The 23069-nt window shown below is 39.8% G+C and overlaps 1 protein-coding gene across 2 annotated transcripts; it reads right to left on the bottom strand.

The window, feature by feature from the left end:
- Window positions 1-1396: 1396 nt before the first annotated feature.
- LOC136701627 (zinc finger protein 658B-like) lies at window positions 1397-21661 on the bottom strand. 2 transcript variants are annotated; one of them, XM_066676260.1, is made up of 4 exons: window positions 21527-21661; window positions 17979-19168; window positions 9812-9830; window positions 1397-3056 (listed from the first exon to the last, which is right to left on the bottom strand). In XM_066676260.1, exons 2-4 carry the CDS (start codon window positions 19060-19062, stop codon window positions 2315-2317), a joined length of 1845 nt encoding a protein of 614 aa, XP_066532357.1. In that variant the 5' UTR covers window positions 19063-19168; window positions 21527-21661; the 3' UTR covers window positions 1397-2314. The 2 variants fall into 2 exon arrangements, with proteins under 2 accessions (XP_066532357.1, XP_066532356.1); XM_066676259.1 differs by lacking the exons at window positions 1397-3056; window positions 9812-9830; window positions 21527-21661 and adding an exon at window positions 20230-20312 and having other exon boundaries at window positions 17103-19168.
- Between the last annotated feature and the right edge of the window lie 1408 nt (window positions 21662-23069).

A 23069-nucleotide genomic window follows, 5' to 3' on the forward strand; every position in this document is an offset into this window, starting at 1 on the left:
GAATTAAACTAAAGCAAAAATACAATAAAGAAAGAAAGAACAATAATAGTAAAGAGCCATGGAGAGGACCTAAGGAGATGTGTGAATATGTAAAAATGCCGGTAGGAACATTTATAGAAAAACTACTGTATGCAGAATATTACAGAACAAAAATTAAACATCCGTACAGCTGTGCAAATAGAATTACATTAGAGAAGAGTTACTGTAATAGGGAGTTTAGTGGTTCAGTTTAGTTTCAGTTTAAAGTGTGAAAAACATAAAAACGTGGTGGACTACCAAGTCCCTATCAAAACTCCCACACACAGGATGAACAACCAGATAAAATCTCTTGTCCCAAATCGACAAATAAGAACAAGGGAAAACTGGTGTCAAAGTGAAAGCTACAATGATGTAATTTCAAAACAAAATCAATGAAGAGGATAATAAGATAGCTGACCTCATCTCAGCCACCTCTGTAGAAATTAAACACGCCCCAAAGACCCTAGCAACTCAGACTATCATGTCTGATCAACTGAATCATGAAGGTAAAAAAAATCAGACTCCTCCCAGTTATGTCATGATCATCCATCTAGACCCAAAAGATGGTTTGACCACAAGGCCACCTCTCCAACAGCTTTTGGGTATTTTAAAAGAAAACTGGCGACTCTTAAATAACACCTGACCACAGTCCTGGAAAAAACCTCAAACATTAGGTACTCCTGAACACTATATCACTCACCCTTCGATTAAGTGTTACAGGGTGCAGGACAAAATGGAAATTGCAGCTACAAAAAAGTGTTCCCTCCAAATCCTGCTTTTTTCTTATATTGGTATCACAATAAAGTCTTAGGGAAAGTGCTCATAACTATAGGGTCCATGAGTCTGGTTCACACTGTGCATTTGTGCCCTCTTGAAAACATTCATGTTTGTTTTATTGTGATGAACGTGATGAACCTGCTTGAGCCACTGACTGATTTCAAGTGTTTGATGATGTGGACACAGGTTTTTTTAAAACCCCTACACATTTTGCACTCACTCAAAGTTGAAGGTCATTGCTGCCATCTAAGCAGCAGACATTTTGGAGCCATCACCACAAAAGGATTCAATCAGCCAGTGTCACAACTGATGAACAAAAATGGTCCAAAGTGTCACAGTTTTTCTCTTGATTCCCTCTGAAGAATTGTTGATACAGTCCTTGTGCAATGCTCAGAAATTTTGGTAGGAACAATGCCCTCACTCTGACAGCCATATAACCCATTGGGTAGTATTAAGCGCCATCGAATACGAAGTTGTTCATATGGGAATTTCTGCATTTTTCATGTTTTACAAACTTGAACCTAGCTCACTGGACTTCCTTGAAGTTCACTGAAAATAAACTTCAGTCACATCATGATAAATTGTGAAAGAATAATGCATATCTTTAATGGGAAATAATGGCAGGTAATATATTGAGATGCAACACTAGACAAAATGCAAAATACAAAATGAAAACAGTTGTTCAGAAATATAATACATTTGATTTGAACATATCCGACATCATTACACACACAAATATTGGTATGAATCCCTCCACCAAACAACAGATAAGACGTTTGGAACCAAACGCAAAGGTGAATATATGCTGGTAATGCTTAGTTTTTTAGGGGTTTACGATGGCCAGAACATCTCAAAACACTGGCATTTGTTCTAGGGCATCTTTTGCTATGACTTTGCAATTCATCAAACGTGTGTCAAAGACCTCCTAGGCTTTAAATTCCCGTTATCAAAGAATACCTGCTTTTATCCTGGAGTCCAACAGCCAATGCAGCGCATACACTTGGACCCCACACCCCAACTGGTTCTGTGTAAATACAATCTGAGAAAACTTCAGCCAGTGGACCTGGGACAACAGGTATGAGAAGGAACACATGGAAAGAGCGCAATACATAATAGGAAGCAGGAAAATTAAGTCAGCAATTTACTAAGGTAGTAATATAATAAGAATCTCATTGTCTTTGCAAGCCAGTTCACTCGGGATCCCCACCCATTATCTTTTCCTTACTTATTACAAAAGTCCGTGGACAGCTAGAAAAACACACTCGGTCATTGTCATCAGATCCATCTGCTTGGAAAAGAAATGTTTAAAAGGACAACCAAAATTATAATATGTTCTTACATTTGCATTTGTTCATTATCTGTAACTACTTATCCATTTGACGCATGCAGTGGGTTTGCAGCCTACCGGGAATCACACACCATGTATGGGGCAGATCTCCCTCATGCTAAAGAGAATTACACACTCCAATTAGTTTATGCTTCTCTAAACCCAGATGTCTGAAGATATTCCCATACTGGGTCATGCATCTGTTCTGTGTGAATGGGCCAAACGTTCGACTCCAATGTGAATGCGTTGGTGCCTTCGCAGAGAACCCTTTGTTGTAAAACTCTTTCCACACTCTGAGCACTTATTCGGGTCCTCTCCTGTGTGGATGCGTTGGTGTATTTGAAGACTAATCAGCCTTGTAAAACTCAGGTCACAATCTGGACAGGAATATGGTCGCTCTCCTGTGTGAATGCGAATGTGTGATTGGAGAGCATTCTGATAATTAAATCTCTTCCCACACTCTGAGCACTGATACGGTTTCTCTCCGGTGTGAATGCGCTGGTGTATTTGGAGATGGCTCTGATAATTGAAACTCTTCCCACACTCTGAGCACTGATGCGGTTTTTCTCCTGTGTGAATGCGCTGGTGTGTTTGGAGATGACGCTGATATTTAAAACTCTTCCCACACTCTGAACAAAAATATAGTTTCTCTCCGGTGTGAATGGGGATGTGGGCCTGGAGATTCTGCAGTTGCTTATAACTCTTTCCACACTCTGAACAGAAATAGGGTCTCTCTCCTGTGTGAACGCGCTGGTGTCTTTGGAGAAGACTCGGTCCATTAAAGCCCTTTCCACACTCCGAGCACTTATATGGTCTCTCTCCTGTGTGAATGTGCTGGTGATTTTTCAGAGAACTTATATCAGTAAATCTCTTCCCACATTCTCGACAGGAGTATGGTTTCTCTCCTCTGTGAATGCGCAGGTGTCTGCGAAGACTGTTTGGAAAATTAAAACTCTTCCCACACTCTTGACAGGAGAACTGTTTCTCTGCTTTGTGAATGAGCTGGTGTACGTTAAGACTACTCTGAAAATTAAATCTCTTTCCACACTCTGGACATGGATAACGTTTCTCTTCTCTGTGAATGAGCTGGTGTCTGCGAAGTCTACTCAGTATATTAAAACCTTTCCCACACTCTGGACAGGGATATGGTTTCTCTCCACTGTGAACGTGCAGGTGTCTGCGAAGACTACCAGGAAAATTAAAACTCCTCCCACACTCTAGACAGGAGAATTGTTTCTCTCCTCTGTGAACATGCTGGTGTCTTTGAAGACTACTTTGATGATTAAAACTCTTTTCACACTGTGAGCAGTCGTATGTTTTCTGTTTCTCTGTGGTTTTATGTTTTTTTCCAGCAGATGTGTCACTGTGGATGGTCATCAAGAATGTTTCTGGCAAAATAGGGTTTTCACACTCTGTATCCTCACGTTTAATCTCTACTGATTTCAACATTGTGAAATATTCCTCTTGTGATGTTTCCTAGTATTTGTAGAAATTAGATGGAAAGTCTTTGACACTAGGGACAGGAGACAACAACAACATCAACGGGATGATTTTCTTTTCTGGAAAAAAAAACAAAATGAAGATATAATTATTATATGTCCAATTCTACAAAAGCTGGAAAGTTGTAACGGTATTAGACGGTGTTGCAAATGTGACTCTTGTCCCCATTCACACATCCGCATTAATCCACCTGCCACATTCATCTCGACTCATGCTTGGCACCCAAGGCTCTGTACTCACACCACGCTTATCCAGTTCAGGGTCGCGGTGGGTCCAGAGCCTACCTGGAATCACTGGGCGCAAGGCAGGAACAAACTCTGGAGGGGGCTTTAGTCCTTAACAGGGCAACACACACACACACACATACACCCTTACAGACACTTTTGAGTTGCCAACACAATGTGTTTTCGAACTGTGGGAGGAAACCGGAGCACCCAGAGGAAACTCACACAGACACAGGGAGAACACACCAAACTCCTCACAGTCAGTCACCCGAAGTGGGATTTAAATACACAATGTTCAGGAACCTGGAGCTGAGTGACCGCAACACTACCTGCTGCACCACCTTGCCTCCCTCCATGTGAATTTGAGTTAGTGGGGGTGAACAACATGGCCAAAATTCATATCACTATATATTTCTGAATTTTGATCAGTACTATTTCAGTATCATTATGAACAACATCAAAACCACAAAAAAACTGCTAAGTACAAACATGAAACATGACATCACCATCAAAATATTTTAAGTTACCATTAAAAATGTGTGCAGTGAATAACAGCAGCGTAACATAATGAAAACATCAGCCAGTGACCAATGCTGTAAATAAAAAAAATTCATTTTTATTATTTTGTTAAAAATGTATAGGGTGTGAGTGTATAGTGTATAATTGTCCATCCCTAAATATTCATATTGAGAAATTTACTAAATTGAACCAAATAAAAATGTAGCCAGTGTAAAAATATCAATTTCAGCAAGCGAGACAGAGAAGAATAAGAAATATAGCCGCAAGCGACAATTCCCAGGGTCCAAGCTTGTATTCGCTGGTAGAAGAACAATGCGCTAGCATATGAGCTGTCCTGAGATAGCAGGGACTTTTGAGGCAGTTTGTGTAGTGTTTGTAAGGTGTTCCATGCTGGAGGTGTAGCGTGAAATGGAGGAGTAGCGGATGACTGAGACAGCATAGAGCACAGAAGTCACTCTGGAGTTGCACTCAGGTTTCTCACCTTAATGTTCAGGACCCCCAAACAGCAGATATGATGTGGAGTTGCTTGTACTCGAGTCTGTCATCAGTGGACACAGGACACTGTCTGCTGGCTGTGTTTGGTTGTGGACTATTTTCTGTCCAGCAGTGATGCTGAGGGATTTAAAACTCCAACACCTGAGTCATACCTGCTGTATGGGTGTCCTGACCATTGAAGAGCAGGGTGAAAGTGAGCAGTCTTTGCAGAGCAAGAAAGTAGCATATGACATTTCCTGATACAGGAGGCACACTTTAAGATAGATTTAGTAGTGCTGTAAAATGTGATCCTTGGTGTTCTGGATTGTAAGAAGAAGGGGTAGTAGATGAGTGGGTGAGTTTCTGGTCTGCAGAGAGGTGAACGTGGGGCTTGGGTTACAGAGACAGCCCAGATCACAGAACTGAATCTGGAATTTCACCCTGGATTCTGACCCAATGTTCAGGACCTCCACAAAGGAGATATCATTTGGGTGGTGGATAATTCGCAGCACTGCAGTGACACTGACATTGTGGTGATATGGCAGTGTGTGTAGTGCTCTTATGAGTGGATAAGACACAGCAGTGCTGCTAGAGATTTTAACACCTGTGTCAACTCGCTGTCCACACTGACATACATATATTTTATTGGTCAAACTTATAGACATAAATTCAGACAGTAGCTCATACATTCTCAGCACTGTAGTGACACTGACATTGTGGTGCTATGTCAGTTTGTATTGTGCTCTTATGAGTGGATCAGAAAGAGCAGTGCTGCTGGATAATTTTAAAACCTGTGTCCACTCACTGTCTACACTGTCACACACACATACTCTGTTTGTCCAGATTATAGATAAAAAAGGCAGAGACAGTAGGTCATACATATTCGGCATATCTGCTTTGTAGGTGTCCTGACCATTGAAGAACATGTGAAAATGAGCAATGAAAGTATGCAGAGCAAGAGGTGCAACCCTCTCTGTAGTTTTAGATCTACAAAGTGGTCCTGTGGACAGTGGAGCTGAAAACACGGACACTGAAAGTAAAATGAGGTGGTCATGATGGTATTGTTGATTTGTTTAGATCTGCTTTCAAATGTCTGTGTCCTCTGGCCCTCTCTGACTGGCAGGGGGAGGGGAGGGGGAGAGGTGACAGTCTGTGTGTGAGGAGGAGAAGGAGGGGCTGAGGGGGGATTCTGCATAGAGAGAATCTGCAGGATGAGATATAACACATATATTTGATCATGAACTAGTGCTTGGATCAAAACCCAATATAGACATATGTGGTATCATGAGATTCATAAGAACCTGAATTTGAATAATTATCAACAAAATGTGGAACTTTCATTACTATGTGATTGCAGCCTCTGCTTAAATAGAGCTGTGCAGCTTGCCTTTGAAACACTGCATAAGAAACAGCTATAACTTACAAATGCGTTAGTCATATGTTATGAAAATGCAAAAGCTCCTTTCCCATGGTCTTTGGAATATATCTGTCTTATCTTGCTGGTACTGCATCTCTAGGTGGCAGTGTAATCAATTATGAACCTATGCAACCAGTTGTTGTCTAATTGTAGCGCCCCCTTTCTGTGCAATGCGCGCATATTTAGCAGATTACGTCAAAGTAATGGCATACATATGTGCACCAAGTTGTGTTTGATTTAGGTGAAGTTTGTTGTAGTTATAGCTCAAAGAGTGCATGGAGCCCCACCCATGCATATTTGTTAAATTACTGCCGCAACAGCATGTCAAAAGTTCCAACTTTTGTAAATAATTATTGACCTACAGTCTATACAGATTGCAAAAATACCAGTTGTTTATTGATAAGACAAATTTCCAGGGAGGAGTTCGAAAAGCTCAATTTTTATATACCTGGCTATTGTGGATAAAGTATGCATTTTTTGACAATAGTTGTAATTACAAAGTTGTAAGGCAATTTGCAGAGTATGAAATAAAGCAAACTGCTTGTCAATATGTTTATATTTCGCTGAGATATTCCATATTTTCATGTAGAAAATTTGAATTGAGTCCCCTAGTGGCTATCGTAATGAAAATTGTTATGTGCTTAGGAAGTGCTGCCCTGGACATACCATGCAAGTGTCATGATGATAGGACCTTGTTAAGGTCATGAAACAGCTGCTGAAATTTGATTGGTCAATGGCGGCCATGTTTTTTCGAATATGACATCATCGTCATAGAATCTAAGTCAGCTCATCACCCACTACATGCATCGGAATGTCAATCGGAAAATCCTGTGAATCATAACTATTTTTTTGCTGTTATAGCGCCCCCTAGGCTTGCAGTTGCACAGCCAAGTACTTATGGCTTCCAGCCCTTATAGGGATTAAGCATGTGAAGTATCGTAACATTCTGAGAAAGCGTTTGTGAGTTATAGCTGTATTTGTGTGATTTTTGGAACGCGAGCTCAACCCCTGTTTTTGGGCGGAGTCTGGAAGCCGAGCAGAGATGAAATTCCAACTTTTTTTGAATAATTATTAAAGTTCAGGTTCTTAGGATTCTGCTGATACCACATATGTCCATATTGGGTACATTACCCAATAGAGACTAGTTCGCGCTCAAAAATGTGTGATTTTGCATATTATGCAAATTAGCTCAAAATCTAAGTAGGCGGAGCTTATGTGTTCTTGAGGCTTTTTTGTAGGGTCTCACCAGAGGAATCAGGGAAAAAAAAATTTCGTCTCTACGCTACACAGGGTAGGAGATATAGGGAGAGATGCGTTCCGCGTCGCTATAGCGCCACCATCAGGCTGATCGGGCTGATTCTTTGCGCCTGAGTAGCGGGAGGGTTTACTACCAGTTGACCAAACGACAAGTCTGTAGGACCTACGGTTTGGGCTGCCCATCGCGTTTCATCGGAGAAAAAAAAAGAAGAAGAGGAAACAGACCAAAAACAATAGGGCTCCAGCACTTGCAATGCTTGGACCCCTAAAAATAGAAACCCAAGTGAGAGTTCTGAGCAGTGTTGATCCAAGACCATCTTTTTTACCTCGTGGTTTTGTTAAGAACAGGGATTTGCACAACGAGGTCAAAAGTATGAGGACACACGACCACCTCACAGTCCCAGCTAAGAGCTAGCATTAGCCTTCTGAGCTGAGTGTGGAGCAGCTCCCACATTTCCCCCATTCTCCATCTTCCTTTTCAGAGAGAGAACATGTGTCCCCCGTTTCTGTGAGAGTGAGTTCAAACCCAGTGTAAACAGTGTGGAAAAGTCTTACACAGATTTTTACCTTCAATAAAACACCTCCTGATTTAGCTCCAGCTCACAGCTCTCCTTCTGCCTTACACACATTCCCCGCCCCCTGCGTTCTAATTGGCTGTAGCTTCACACAGCTGTGCTCTGATTGGCCCACAGCAAGACTACAACATACAATAAAAGTATCCACAAACAGGAAACAGAACCGACTGAGGCACTGTCAAAATAAGAGTATAATCACAGGAATCCACAGGACATTAATCTGCTAAATATGTGAAATATTGGAAAAGAAATATTTTCCTACAGCAGTACTCACAGCAGTTATACACATACAGAAATTAAGTGTTTTATTTTATACCCAGTCTCTGAAATAACTTTCTAAAATATCTAAGACCACTCAATGATTTATGCATTTAAAAAAATAGACAAAAACCAGTTTCTTCGATTTATCATTTAATTTGTTACTTCTTAATTTTAATCTGTTAATGAGCCTCTCACATTATGTTAATGTTTCTAAAACTATCTTCAATTATCCCCATATATCTAGATCCATATCTCATAATTTTACTATTCTTATTTGACTTATTACAGTATCATTTTGTTTACTTATTACATTTTCTTTAAGGATAATGGGTTAATGTATATTAAAGGCCATTAAGACTTAAAATCAACAAACATAATCATGTCCAAGTAAAGATTTAGCCCTAACTAAGCAAAAACTTATCTTCTTAACAGTGAAATATAGTTAATCATTTATCATGTATTATTCCGTAATATAATAATATACTAAACATCCAAATTTTTACTCATTTAAAAACTTACTCTGTGAAGACAATGTAAGAATTGACAACACTAGTTGGCACAATCGTGGAATACATTGTACATGACAGCAAGAGACACAGATATCATGATAGACCATATTTATTTATCCTTGTTGATTCTTGTCCCCAAGCACCTACAAGTTACATCACAATCAAATTTTCACCAGACCCTTTTATAGACTTTCTTGGTGAATTTGTAGATCTTCTCTCAAGTGTAGGTATTGCTTCAGAAAAGGCCTTAATTGTTGGTGATTTCTACATTCCCTTTGAGAAGGATCCTGAACCGATTATAACTGCATTTGAATCCATGTTGAATGCACAAGGGTTCACTTAGAAAGTTACTAGGCCCACTCATTGATGCAAACACACACTGGACCTGGTGTTAACATGGAGCATTGAGACAGAAAATCTATCCAATCACACCCTACATAAGACCTTGTCTGATCACCATCTAATCATATATGAAGTTGCTCTAAACCAAATATAATCCAAAGAGCAGTTATCCAATTACCTGTTACAGACATGCTTGGTGGTGGCATTATTTTTAAACAACAAAACCAGAAGTCAACCTAATCGTATTATAACCTATGCAAGCCTACTTTGGGCAATAAAATTAACCAGGGATGAGGGAGGGCATAAAACATTGGATATGTACCTAAACCTCTGAAATTAGCGGTAATCAAACCAATTATTAAAAAAGCAAATCTTGACTCTCTTGTGCTTGCAAACTACAGGTCAATATCAAACCTCCCTTTTATTGCTAAGATTCTAGAGAAAGTCATGTCACAGCAGTTGTGCTCTTACCTAAAAAACGACATTCATGACATTTTCAGTCTGGATTTAGACCAAATCACAGCACAGAAACAGCTCTAACAACTAATGACTTACTCCTTTCACTTGATAAGTGCGATATCTCTATATCAGCGATGACGAAGAGACCCCACAGAGACCTTTGGAACGCCACTAACTCCGACAGCTGCATCTGAAAGCCTCGGGAGGAAAGGTACGCCCGCGTTTGCAACCTACAAGGCCAGCATCTGCAATTCTCCAGGAAGTCATGCCGGAAGGCACCATCAGCGACATGCTCCCTGCCCATCTCCGGATACCTAAGGTCACATGGTCTCATGGCTCATGGGTTGGTACTGAAAGTTTGCTGGGATAAACAATAGCCTTTCTTAGAACTTAGGATAATAATTATCATAGAGAAGTTCCCTCATATATTAATCTACCTGTTCCCTCGTGTATCGTGATAATCCATTATATTATTTGAATATATAATCAATATTCATGATTCTGTTTTACAATTAATGAACTAGTTGTGTGATAAAATCAATCCTTGGTTATTTGTTTGTGTGTGCACCTTTATTGGCTACACTAGCAATAGAAAAACTTAAACACACTTTCCAGGATATAGAATTAGAAGCAGTAAAAACACAAATGATGAGCCCAGAAATGGAGACCATCAGAAATGCTTGCAAAGAGTCTGATCATTTAATGGCACTGCATGCAAAAACAGCAGAACTTGCTGCAGTCAATGATGAACTCCAATTGCCTCAGCACCTGCAGTCAGAGACAAAAAGCAAGCTAAACGTTGCTAAAGCAGAGCTAGAGAAGATACGCTCACAGCTACTTAACAACCAACAGAGAAATACTCACACTCATAGGGAGCTACAGAATTCAAAGTCCAAAGGTATCCCAGAGTCACCTATCCCAGCACCAATATCCCCTACACCAGCTCCACCACTGGAGGCTAACAGAGGCTAACCCAAGCACAGCCGAACAAAGGTTCTCTCGGTTTAGCTATGTAGGCAGGGGCCTGGACAGAGTCACGCACCACATAACACGCTTCGAGCCAAAGCTGGATGGCTCAAATGAAATCTATTCGTACCTAAAAGACATAGATTTCTTTTTGCAAAGGTTCCCCGGAGCCACGGTAGATGACAGAATCTACCTGATCAGAATGACATCCAGCAGGGAAGTCAGCAGTTTCATTGAAAGGCAACCTAACTATGTCAGGAGACAATATGATGTGCTCTGTAAAGCTTTGGAGAAGGAGTTCTCCAATCAGCTGTCACAGGCAGGACTGATGACAGCACTGCAAGTTAAACAACACAGGCAGGAGTCACCTCATCAGTACTATCACCGCCTTAGACAAGCTTATTTCGGGCCCCGAAATGAACCGGGAATGGAAGAAGACTTGGATTTCAAATCACTCCAGTCCTCACTGGTCAGGTGAAACTCAACATCACTCAAACCTCTGTGTTAATCAGTTAATGTCAGGGCACCCTCAGAATAAATTCCCCGCCAGTAGGCATGAAAATCCAGCACTCAAGGAAAATATTTTGGACCACGGATGGCCCCAAAACTCTCACACACGCGACAAAACCCTAGACAAAAGCCCCTGTCCTAACTCGACTAACAAGAACAGAGATGAGAACTGGCACCAGTGTGAAAGTTCAGATGATGCGAATGAGTCTGAAGTATCTGGAATTAGCACAGAAATTCCAGTAACCACTGAACAGGTGTTTTCGCACATGTGCCGAGGAGCGTCAGACAGCTGACCCCTTCTCAGACACCTCAGGTGAAACTGAGCATGTCCCAAGGACCCCTGCAATTCAGACTTGCACGTCTGACCAATTTAATAAGGGGGGTGAAAATCAGACTCCTCATAATGTCACAGTTGTTCAAGATGATCCACCTGCACCACAGTTCCTGGGCCATTTAACAGAAAAGGGGGTGCTTGTAGATTAAACCTGACCACAATCCTGGAAAAGAAGCTTGTACAAGAAGCTCTCTTGGACACTCCATCAGACATCACTCTGACGTCATCCACACTCTTTGATGAAGTGTGGGCTGCAGCAGACCACGCCCCACGGAGATTAGAGTTACATTTGGTTTCCTCCAAATTGTGCCTTATTCATACACTGGTATCAACATAAGGTCTGTGGCAAGAGTGCTCATAACAATAGGACCCATAAGTCTGGTTCACCCTGTATATGTGTCTCCTAATGAAAACATTCCCTTCCTTATTGGCAAGGAACTGCTGAACAGGCTTAATCCACTGATTGACTTCAAGTGTTTGAAAATCTGGGCCCAGGTTCACAAACCCCTGCCCATCTTACACTCACATCACCTTGAAGCTCAGTCCTGTCACCTAAACACCAGGTCCACAGAGACTACTAACACCTTTCACACTCCAACAATGACAAAGGATGCCATGAGCCAGAGAATCTCAGCTCATGATGTCCACACAATAACAGTCCCTTTTGCTAACACCCATTTGGATCCCAAATGGCCTCCAGAAAGAGATAAATTAAAAGACCTGACAAACCAGGGTAACCACAAAAACCTCCCATGTGATTTTGATTCCATTGAATTCTCAAGTGCAGGACAAAAAGGGACTAAAGTGAAACATCACATAGCCCAGCAAAATATATACAACACACAACAGGATAAGGGCAGCTTGCAAAATTCCTCAGAGCCGCATTTGCAGTCAACCAGCAGAGACTGGAAAAGAGCAAAAAGGAGATGCAAAAATGGTTATGGCCAAAATGTGTTCCATGAAAGGCTGAAAAGGGGGGACAAGTTGCAAAAGTACAACTCAGTTAAACTGGCCCAAAAGTCCATGAAAAGTGAGAAACAAACTCCTGCCACATGAGTCAGACACACACTAGGTCCTAAATCTTTCCCCCACCATTCATCTTCTGTTCAGGAATGTGAATAAAGATCAGCAAAGTGCTGACTTCAAATGGGTTCCTCACAACCAGATGGAACCTCACCAAATCACCATGAGACTTGTAGGCAACAACAACACACTTGTTAAGTCATAAAAGAGTAGCAGACACCCAGAACACCTTTAATGGTATTAAATTACCTTTCAAATTAAATGCAATGAAATGACAGCAGCGTAATGTAAAGAACATTGGCCAGTGACCAACGCTGTAAATAAAGTATATAGAATGTGATTAAAAATAATATCGTTACTGAATAATTTTAGTGTGTGTGTGTGTGTGTGTATATATATATATATATATATATATATATATATAAAGAAAGAGAAAGAGACTGAGTGGGAGTCTGGTTAGTGTTGGTGGAGGACCACCTTTTTACCTCATAAACCCATTGTATTTTCAGAAACAGAGATTTACACAACGAGGTCAAAAGTATGAGAACACCAGACCACCCCACAGTCCCAGCTAAGAGCCTCCTGAGCTGAGTGTGGAGCAGCTTCCTCATTTCCCCCATTCTCCATCTTCCTTTTCAGAGAGAGAACATGTGTCCCCCGTTTCTGTGAGAGTGAGTTCAAACCCAGTGTAAACAGTGTGGAAAAGACTTACATAGATCTTTACCTTCAGTAAAACACCTCCTGATTTATCTTCAGCTCACAACTCTCCTTCTGCACTTCACACACATTCCCCACCCCTGCGCTCTAATTGGCTGTATCTTTACACAGCTGTGCTCTGATTGGCCCAAAGAACCACCACAACATACAATGAAAGTATCCATAAACAGGAAACAGGACCGACTGAGGCAGTGTCAAAATAAGGGTATAATCACAGAAATCCACAGGACATTAATCTGCTAAATATGTGAAAATAGTTTCCTAAAGCAGTACTCACAGCAGTTATACACATACAGAAAGATAGTGTTTTATTATGTACCCAAACTCTGAAATAACCTTCTAGGATATCTAAGACCACTAATTTATTTATGCACTTAAAGCTAAATCGAATAAATTGGTTTTGGTCTCTTTTTTAAGTGACTTCTTTGCATTATGTCATTTATTTTATTTAATTTGTTAATTCTTAATCTTATCTTTTAATGAGCCTGACATATGATAATGTTTGTAAAATTTATTCTATTATTCCCATATATTTAGATCCAGGATGGATCTAACTTATCCTTGTTATGTTAGACAACTATTTGATCAGGCCTACCCTACAATATCTAAGTCTGGAAAAATGGTTGCTGTCTGTTTAATGGCTTTATCTTGAGGTTTGCGTTCCCTTCCTGAAAAAAAGGTAAAAGATTAGTTTGAAAGGGTTTCATATTTGTTTTGGTCACAGAATAATTCACAATGAGTCATAGTTTTGATGTTTGTGAAATCATTATAAAGACTGTCCTTATTTAAAAAAGGATCCATATAACCGGACTACATCTACAACATTTTCTTTTGTGCCCGATTAAGAACACAGGCTGGGAAAATAGACAAATCCTCTATAGTAGGGAAGGCCTCAGTTGCAATCTCAGGTAGTGTAAATATCACTTGAGCGCTATCACCAAGCTTTTGCAGAGATTACATTTTTTTTATGTGACTCACACGTATTTCCTAGCCTTGCTGAGCCAAGTAGGTACATTGCAATGGAAAAGCACTATTAGCTGATATAATTAAAATATACAAACTTTCAAAACAAGAAGAAAAATCAACCAGTCAGAATTAATGTCTACCATCAAAGAAAAAGGCCTTTATCACAACAGAGTATTCAGATTATTTACTGCATCATATTAAAGTATGACAACCAGGAACATGATTTAATCATTTGATTCATCTACTGTAGCAAAATATAGCACCACATCAAAACAACAAAACAAAACAAAACAAAAACAGATCACAAATCATATCAGTCAGCTGGGTCAAAAGAAAAAAAATATCATAATTAAAACCAAAATGAACATATACCATTTCATTGTTTATTTTTACTATGTTTAAATATGTTTCCAAAATAAACCTTTCCAGCATGGTGTGCAAGATGGGAAAAACAACAGCAAACAATTCTTTTACTGAAATCAGCATATTCATGAGATCTGTTAATACGACTTGAGGAATTACTGCTGCAGAAATATTACTGCTTACCTAGTCCACATGCAAAAAGTCTTACACAGATCTTTACCTTCAGTAAAACTCCTCCTGATTTATCTCCAGCTCACAACTCTCCTTCTGCTCCTCACTCACACAGTCCCCGCCCACAGCACCGCACCCTGTGCTCTCATTGGATGCAGCTCCACACAGCAGCATCACAACAACATACAATAAAAGTACCCACATAATACAGACTAAGACACTGTGTCAAACTAAAAGTCTAATAACAGGAACCCACAGCACAGTAACGTATGTTACTGCATGTATTATATTTAAAAAGTACTGAAGACTTAAATATTTTCCTACAGCAGTACTAAGATTTGTTTTTCACCTCTCCTGTCACATGCTTTAAATACAGAGATGCAGCATGGTTTTATAATAGTGAACAACATAATTTATGCCCTTCTAAATATAAGTAACTGCTGGAAAATTAAGTTGGTCAGCAGAGGGAAGCATGAAGTGCTCAAAAACTTCTTGGTAGACAGCTGAGCTGACTTTGGACTTGATATAACACAGTGGACCAACATCAGCAGATCACATGGCTCCCCAAACCATTACTGACTGAGGAAACTTCACACTACACTCAAGCAGCTTGGATTGTGTGCCTCTCCAGACTCTGGGACCTTAATTTCCAAATGAAATGCAAAGTTTACTTTTATCTGAAAATAAGACTTTGGACACTAATCAAGTCCAGTCTTTTTTCTCCTGGGGCCAGGTGAAACGCTCCTGGAGTTGTCTCTGGGTCATGAGTGGCCTGGCACAAGGAATTCAACAGTTGTGGCCCATGTCCTGGGCACGTGTGTGGTGGCTCTTGAAGCACTGACTCCAGCAGCAGTCCACTCCTTGTGAATTTTTGAATGGCCTTTTCTTGACAATACTTTCAAGGCTACTTTCAACAGGTTTTCCCTGTTGCTTTTGTACCTTTTTCTACCACAATTTTTCCTTCCACTCAACTTTTCATTAATATGCTTGGATACAGCAGGAGGTTGTCAGGGACTGCCTTCTGGACATCTGTCGAGTCAGCAGTCTTCCCCATGATTGTGGAGCCTACTGAACCAGACTAAGAGACTAACTCAACCAGACTAACATTTTAAAGGCTTAGGAAACCTTGGCATGTATTTCGTGTTGATTTTCATTGGCTGTAAGCAATAATAATCAACATTAAAAGATATAAATGTTTGAAATAGATCAGTCTGTTTGTAAAGAAATTATGTCACTTTTTCAATTTAATCATTGAAATAAATTACATTTTTGATTATATTCAAAGTTATTTAGATGCACCTGTATACTTATTTGTGCCACAATGTGTTACTGAAATGAGTGAGTGCTGACAAACACTGTCTGTTTATTTCTTGAGCTACGTATGGCTGAGGAGGAAGAGGAGTAACATTTTGAAGCACAATAAAAAGGCAAAGTCCCTTCTTATGGAGTATGAAGTAAACTCTAAAACACAAGCTGTATAATAGTTACCGTAAACTCAGCTTCCCATCGTCCCTTCTCTCAGTGAATCATGGAACACATCCATAGCAAGAAAGAGACTGCAGAGTCAGGCACTGGGGACATTCCTTTAGGATTATATCTCTATAATTTCAGCAGTGGAGTGCTTATGAGCAATAATAAATAGGAAATTAGATTATCCTAGAGCATAATGTTTGTACATCAAACCACATTAAGTGATTCAGAATGTTCCCACTGTCCTACTCTACACCCAATTCGCTGAATTTTACTTTTGTCATTGATGACCCACGCTTAAGTGAAACATTTTATTGCAAATTAAGTGATTTCAATTTTAATTTTGTTATAATTGCACACAGACTTAGAAAAATAAATAGCAAAAAAGGTATTTGCGTTGTTAAATTTGGCTTTTTAAATTTACCTTTTATAGGTAGGTCATAGTACAACATGTATATAGTTTATATATGTATAGCAGGTGACTCAGGACACAGTGCAAAGAACAACTGGACTTTTAGTGTTTTCTAACAGGAATATCACGGACCAATGCATCCTTGTCATTTTGAATTAGGGTTGGGTTAGGGCAGATTGAGAACAAACCCTGGAAACTTTAAACATACTTGCTGTTTGTATTCTTGAGAACATGTTGAGAAACCTCTTAAATGACTCCAAATGTAGAAAAAATAAATGAAAGTCCCTTTCACTAAAAACAGTAAAAGATCCAGTTGATGTATCATAATAAAAGGCTCAGAGCCCAGAGTCTGACTACAATCACCTGATACACTCGTGTAAATATAAAGTGCACAATTGAATAGAATGCCTTCCTAAGCCCCAAAACTATGAAAGAGGTCATACATAATATTACATCTGGTTCATTCGTGTCAAAAGAAAAGTTTCACAACACAGTCAGTTTAATTAGTGGATATATTTAATGTATTAAAAGCCCATCACACAGATTGAATTCAGCTGTCAGAACTTGTCCAAAAAAAAGAAAAAGAAACATCATAGGAGTATTGATTATTCACTGCATCAAAATAAGTGTCACAAAAAGAACATATTTGAATGAGTTTCATTTACTGTTTTTTTTTACCCCTCCCCCCAGAAGAAACATTTAGTCATGGAAGAACACACAAAAAAATAATAATAAAATGCACTAAGATATTGTAAATATCTAAGAAATTCCATGGAGTCAAAAACTTTCTAAGATCTGAACCCCATGTGAAATGATGTGCAAGAGAGGCACAACAGCAAACCATTCTTTTACTGAAATAAACATAGTCTAAGCCTGACAACTTTTAATTCAACAAAATTAATTACTATTTTAGAGTAATATTATGTGTTACTTATGTGGGTACAGTTCTTGGCAGCTTTACCAATCTTTGCACAAAAAAAGAACTATAATCAAACCTAGTCCACATGCAGAGATATTTGCATCACATTCAACAGCAACTGTCAAATACATCTGAAGTTATCAAGTTCGACCAACTCAGAATTCCACCCATAGTCATAAGATCCATAATTTCTAGAGAACAACACTGCAAAGTTTTCTTCCAAATTCATGTAACCTCACATCCAGTTTAGGTTTCTTTATAGCTGAAAACATTCAAATAAACCAAAACACAAGTAGGTTCTCCAGCCAGAGGTACATCGTTATCAGCAATTCTCCACCTCCTTCTTAATGCATTTATGAATCTTTGCCTCTAGAAGACTGAAGGTAGTCCCACACTCGGTGCAGTGCCCCTGCTTCTCTTCTGGTTGAAAGCACTGATGTTTCTTGAGTTTCCCCACTTCAGTAAAACTCTTACCACACTCTGAGCACTGATACGGTTTCTCTCCTGTGTGAACGCGCATGTGTTTTTTTAAAGAACTCAGATCGGTACAACCCTTCCCACACATGAAGCACTGATACGGTTTCTCTCCTGTGTGAATGCGCTGGTGAACTGTGAGAGAACCCAGTTGATTAAAGCTCTTTCCACATTCTGGACAGGAAAACGGTTTCTCTCCAGTGTGAATGCGCTGGTGTCTTTGCAGAGAACTCTTAGTAGTAAAGCTCTTCCCACAATCTGAACACCGATACGGTTCCTCTCCTGTGTGAGTGCGCTGATGGATTTGGAGATGATTCAATCTCATAAAAGTCATATCACAGTCTGAACATGAATATGGTTTCTCTCCTGTGTGAATGCGAAAGTGTGCTTCTAGAAGCCTCTGATAATTAAAACTCTTCCCACACTCCGAGCACTGATACGGTTTCTCTCCTGTGTGAATGCGAATGTGTGCTTGGAGAAAACTTTCTCTAGTAAAATTTTTCCCACACTCTGTGCACTGATATTGCCGCTCTCCTGTGTGAATCAGTTGGTGCTCTTTTAGAGAACTCTGATGGAAAAAACGTTTCCCACACTCTGAACAGGAATACGGTTTCTCTCCTGTGTGAATCTGCTGGTGTTCCCTCAGAGAACTGTATTGGGAAAAACTCTTTTCACACTCTGGACATGAGTATGGTTTCTCTCCTGTGTGAATGAGAAGGTGTCTTTGGAGAACACTCTGTCTATTAAACCTCTTCCCACACTCTGAGCACTGATACGGTTTCTCTCCTGTGTGAATGCGCTGGTGTTCTTTCAGAGAACTGTAATGGGAAAAAGTCTTTTCACACTCTGGGCAGGAGTACGGTTTCGCTCCTGTGTGAGTGCGCTGGTGACGTTGGAGATGGCGCTGCTGATTAAAACTCTTCCCACACTCTGAGCAGTCGTATGTCTTTTCTTCATCTAAAGTTTTCTGTGGTTTTTCAGCAGATGTGTTAGTTTGGAGAGAGGCCAAAGAGGTTTCTGGAGAACTGGAGCTTCCACCCTCCATAATCTCACATTTAATCTCTCCCAATTTCAACATTGCGATTTCTTCTCTCTGAAATTTCCTATAAGTTGTTGTAGAAGTTGGGCAGGAATTTCTTGGACACTAGGAGCAAAAGGTGACAGCAAATCGACACTTTTCTTTTCTGGAAAAGAAAAGAAAATCAAAACTTTAAATAATGAAAAAGGCCATAAACTCAGAGTACAGCTTTCCTCAATTCCCTGTGAACAAAAAAGAACAGATCTTCACAAAAAGATGTGAAATTCTAGCCTCTGAATTAATTTGCATAAAGTTGAGCGGAGCTGAAGTCTATTTTCACCTTACGAAGCTCACTCTCAGAGAAAAAGTATGACTTCCAGCTGTCCAGGGTAAAAATTGTTAACTACCCATTGTTAGCTATTTATTTTGCTCATTAATCATCATGGCCTCAAACTATTATACATATAATTTTAATAGATCAATACCCATTGTGAAATGTACTGTTATTTTACAAGAATAAAATATTTTTAATTTATTAATGCCATATTGTAAATGCACTGTAGAGGTGATGTTGTGGTGGATGGTGATGTCGCATGTAAAGATCACATGGAACTGGTGGCACTGAGCATGCATTAACGGTGCCAGTGGGGCTAGTTACAGCCTTAGTCACCAGGGAGGCCAGTGTGGATTTACGGTTGTTGATGTTAAAGGGTAAGGTAGGACTGTAAAACTAGATTGGATGGGGGGTGGGTCTGGGACACGCCTTTTGGAGGTGTCGTGGGCTTAATTCCGTGAAACACTGAGGAGGGTAGGTGACTACCTGATGACCCTAGTGAAGAGCTAGTGATGCAGTGGGTGGTTTGTGTACTCATGTGATGGGCTCAATGAGTAACCGTAGACATTAAGGGTCGCTGCTGGCTGATCAGATCATAAATGGCCACAGCAACCTTAGGGTGTAGCTATAGGATTGGAACAATAATAATTGTGAGGCTGCAGGTAGGAAGAGAGTGGGGTGGGCCCTATATGAAGCTCTAATGGATTGGCATAGGATATTTTACATCTTGTCCTGTGTACAATTATTTATTTATTAAATAAAAAAATAAACACACACACACAGATTTTATCACTTCCTTATTGTAATGCAATTAATTTGAAAAGAAAAACAAAAAACATGTCTAAATGTACACTACAGAAAGAGACAGGGAGACTCCCTGTTCTAATACTCACACTTGCACCCCACATCCTAATACTTTAATTTTCCTCAACAAGTGCTTTTGAGGCACCAACCCTCATATGTCCCATCAGACGACTTTCGTGAAGCACAGCACCATGATGCCTCAGACGCCAACAACATGACACCTCGGAAATAGAGATACTTTAACCCCTCAAGTATAACTAGAGTATTTTAACTTTTTTAAGACCTGCATGGTTTATATCATGTTTTTAAAATTCTGAAATGAAGGGGAAAGCCCTGTTTAACATGGAATAGTGATATTAACCTATATACTAAATATCAGGCAAAATATGATCATGGAAAGCCTTGCTGTCTGTAAGAAATTACAAACCAGAAGACTACACTGCACTGAAATGACACACAAGATAGTTTTTTTTTTTTACATGAGAAACCTGACAGGAACTAACTAAATAATATATACTCGATAAAAGGACAATTGATAACCAGTTATTTATACAGAAAGCTTTACATTTGTCCTTAATTATTATTATTATAAATAGTCCTTAAATTATAATAATAATAATAAAAACCCATAAAATATTATATAAAAAATCGAATAAAAAATAGAGTATTATAAAACCATGGAAATGTAGTTTACTATGCAGTTTAACTCTGGAATCCTGACCTATACACGGCCTACAGATGCTTATTTAATTTAATAACCTACTTGGGGAAGATGGTGTTAGAACTGACTACACTTTCCATACTGCTTAATCCTACCAAACTCATATCACAGAAATAAAAGAGGAAAATAAATACACCAAACCCTTCTAAACAAACCTGTAAACACATAAAAGAAAAACAATAAATAACAAAAATAATAATAAAAGACCAAGGCAAAAAATACAACCCTGAGGTATATTTATAATACATTTATAATGCATTATAAATCCTTAAACCAACACTGCAATAAAACCCCAATCACATATATGTAACAATAATAAACTTCACAGCTTCAGTGGAAAGGCAACACTAAACGCATAGTTTAGGGGTTCAAATGCAATCAATGCGCAGTTAAGATAAACTTACAGATATTAACTCAACCGAACGATGTATTCACACGAATATATTCACCTTTAAAAAGCCATAACACAAATCACACACAGTCACAGACTCCATTCACAACACACTATAGCAACTGAGCTAGGCTAATGCTAAAGCTAATGTTAACGTAATGCTAATAGTGTTGCTATCGCGACTCCGTCTACTCAGGAGATGCAACACGAGGCACAAATACTTTCTAAAACCACTCAGACAAATGCATGAGTATATAAAACACCGTATTCACACCTTTATAAAAGAGATGTTAAGGAGTAAATAGCTCAGACATTCGGAATATACTCTTCTTCCTCTTTCTCCTCCTCTGGGCTAATGGCCGGTGGCATGTAGTGCGTTACCGCCACTTGCTGGAGATTGGAGCATAGGGCGTCGATGTCGGAGTCTAACAAACCCTCCAAATGAATCTCTATGGTCACTAACACATACATTGAGAGTGTAGAATTATTTACTAAATACATGTTTTTAATTAAATAAATAAACACTATCAAAAACCCTGTTATTTTCAGAAGTTAATCAGTTTCTCTCACACATAAACTCCCTGGTTTATAGCAGTCGCTTTAAGGTTTCTATTTCAACAAAATCACAGAAAACCACCTTTTTTTGTTAAAACAAACATTTTATATCAGGCTTATACTCATTATTATATCTCTCATAGTTGTTGGCAATATTTTTATTAGTTTGCTTTCCAGAATTAAATAATTAAAGATTTGTTTGTGGAAGGATGTTTGGATTGAAGTGTGGAAGGCCTGGCTGAAGAAGTGAGGGTTCACTCTGTATGCACAGCTGGATTAGGAGATGACCTAAAAGCACCACAGCACAACCTTAATAACCGTGTCTGAGCTATATGCACCTTATTCAGCACAATCTTAGCAACCTAACCCTAAATCCCTGTTGGTCCTGTGAGGTTAACTCAGAACTATTTTGAGCTATAACATCTTTGACTCCTCTGGGAAGGCTTTCCACAAGGTTGATGGGAATTTTTGACCATTCTTCCAGAAGTGTTTTTGTGAGGTCACACACCGATGTTGGATGAGGCCTGGCTCGCAGTCTCTTCTCTAATTCATTACAAAGGTGTCCTGTGGGGTTCAGGTGAGGACTCTGTGCAGGGCCGGTCAAGATCTTCCAAACCAAACTCGCTCATCCTTATCTTCATATACCTTGCTTTGTGCACTGGTGTGTGGTCAAGTTTGATCAGGAAGGGGTCATATCCAAACTGTTCCAGTCCTTCACAGGGCAACACAGACACACACACACACACACTTTTGAGTCACCAATTTACCTACCAATGTGTATTTTTGGACTGTGGGAGGAAACCAGAGCACAAGGAGGAAACCCATGCAGAGACGGGGAGAACACACCACCCTTTTCACAGACAGTCACACGGAGGAAACTCACGCAGACACAGGGAGAACACACCACACTCCTCACAGACAGTCACCCGGAGGAAACCCACGCAGACACAGGGAGAACACACCAACTCCTCACAGACAGTCACCCGGAGGAAACCCACGCAGACACAGAGAGAACACACCACACTCCTCACAGACAGTCACCCGGAGGAAACCCACGCAGACACAGGGAGAACACACCAACTCCTCACAGACAGTCACCCGGAGGAAACCACGCAGACACAGGGAGAACACACCACACTCCTCACAGACAGTCACCCGGAGGAAACCCACGCAGACACAGGGAGAACACACCACACTCCTCACAGACAGTCACCCGGAGGAAACCCACGCAGACACAGGGAGAACACACCAACTCCTCACAG

This window comes from Hoplias malabaricus, chromosome 7 (assembly GCF_029633855.1).
Source record: "Hoplias malabaricus isolate fHopMal1 chromosome 7, fHopMal1.hap1, whole genome shotgun sequence".
NCBI lineage: Eukaryota > Metazoa > Chordata > Actinopteri > Characiformes > Erythrinidae > Hoplias > Hoplias malabaricus.

Excerpts from the sequence above, each read along its gene's own strand:
- LOC136701627 (XM_066676260.1), bottom strand. The coding sequence starts at position 19,062 with ATGTTGAAATTGGGAGAGATTAAATGTGAGATTATGGAGGGTGGAAGC.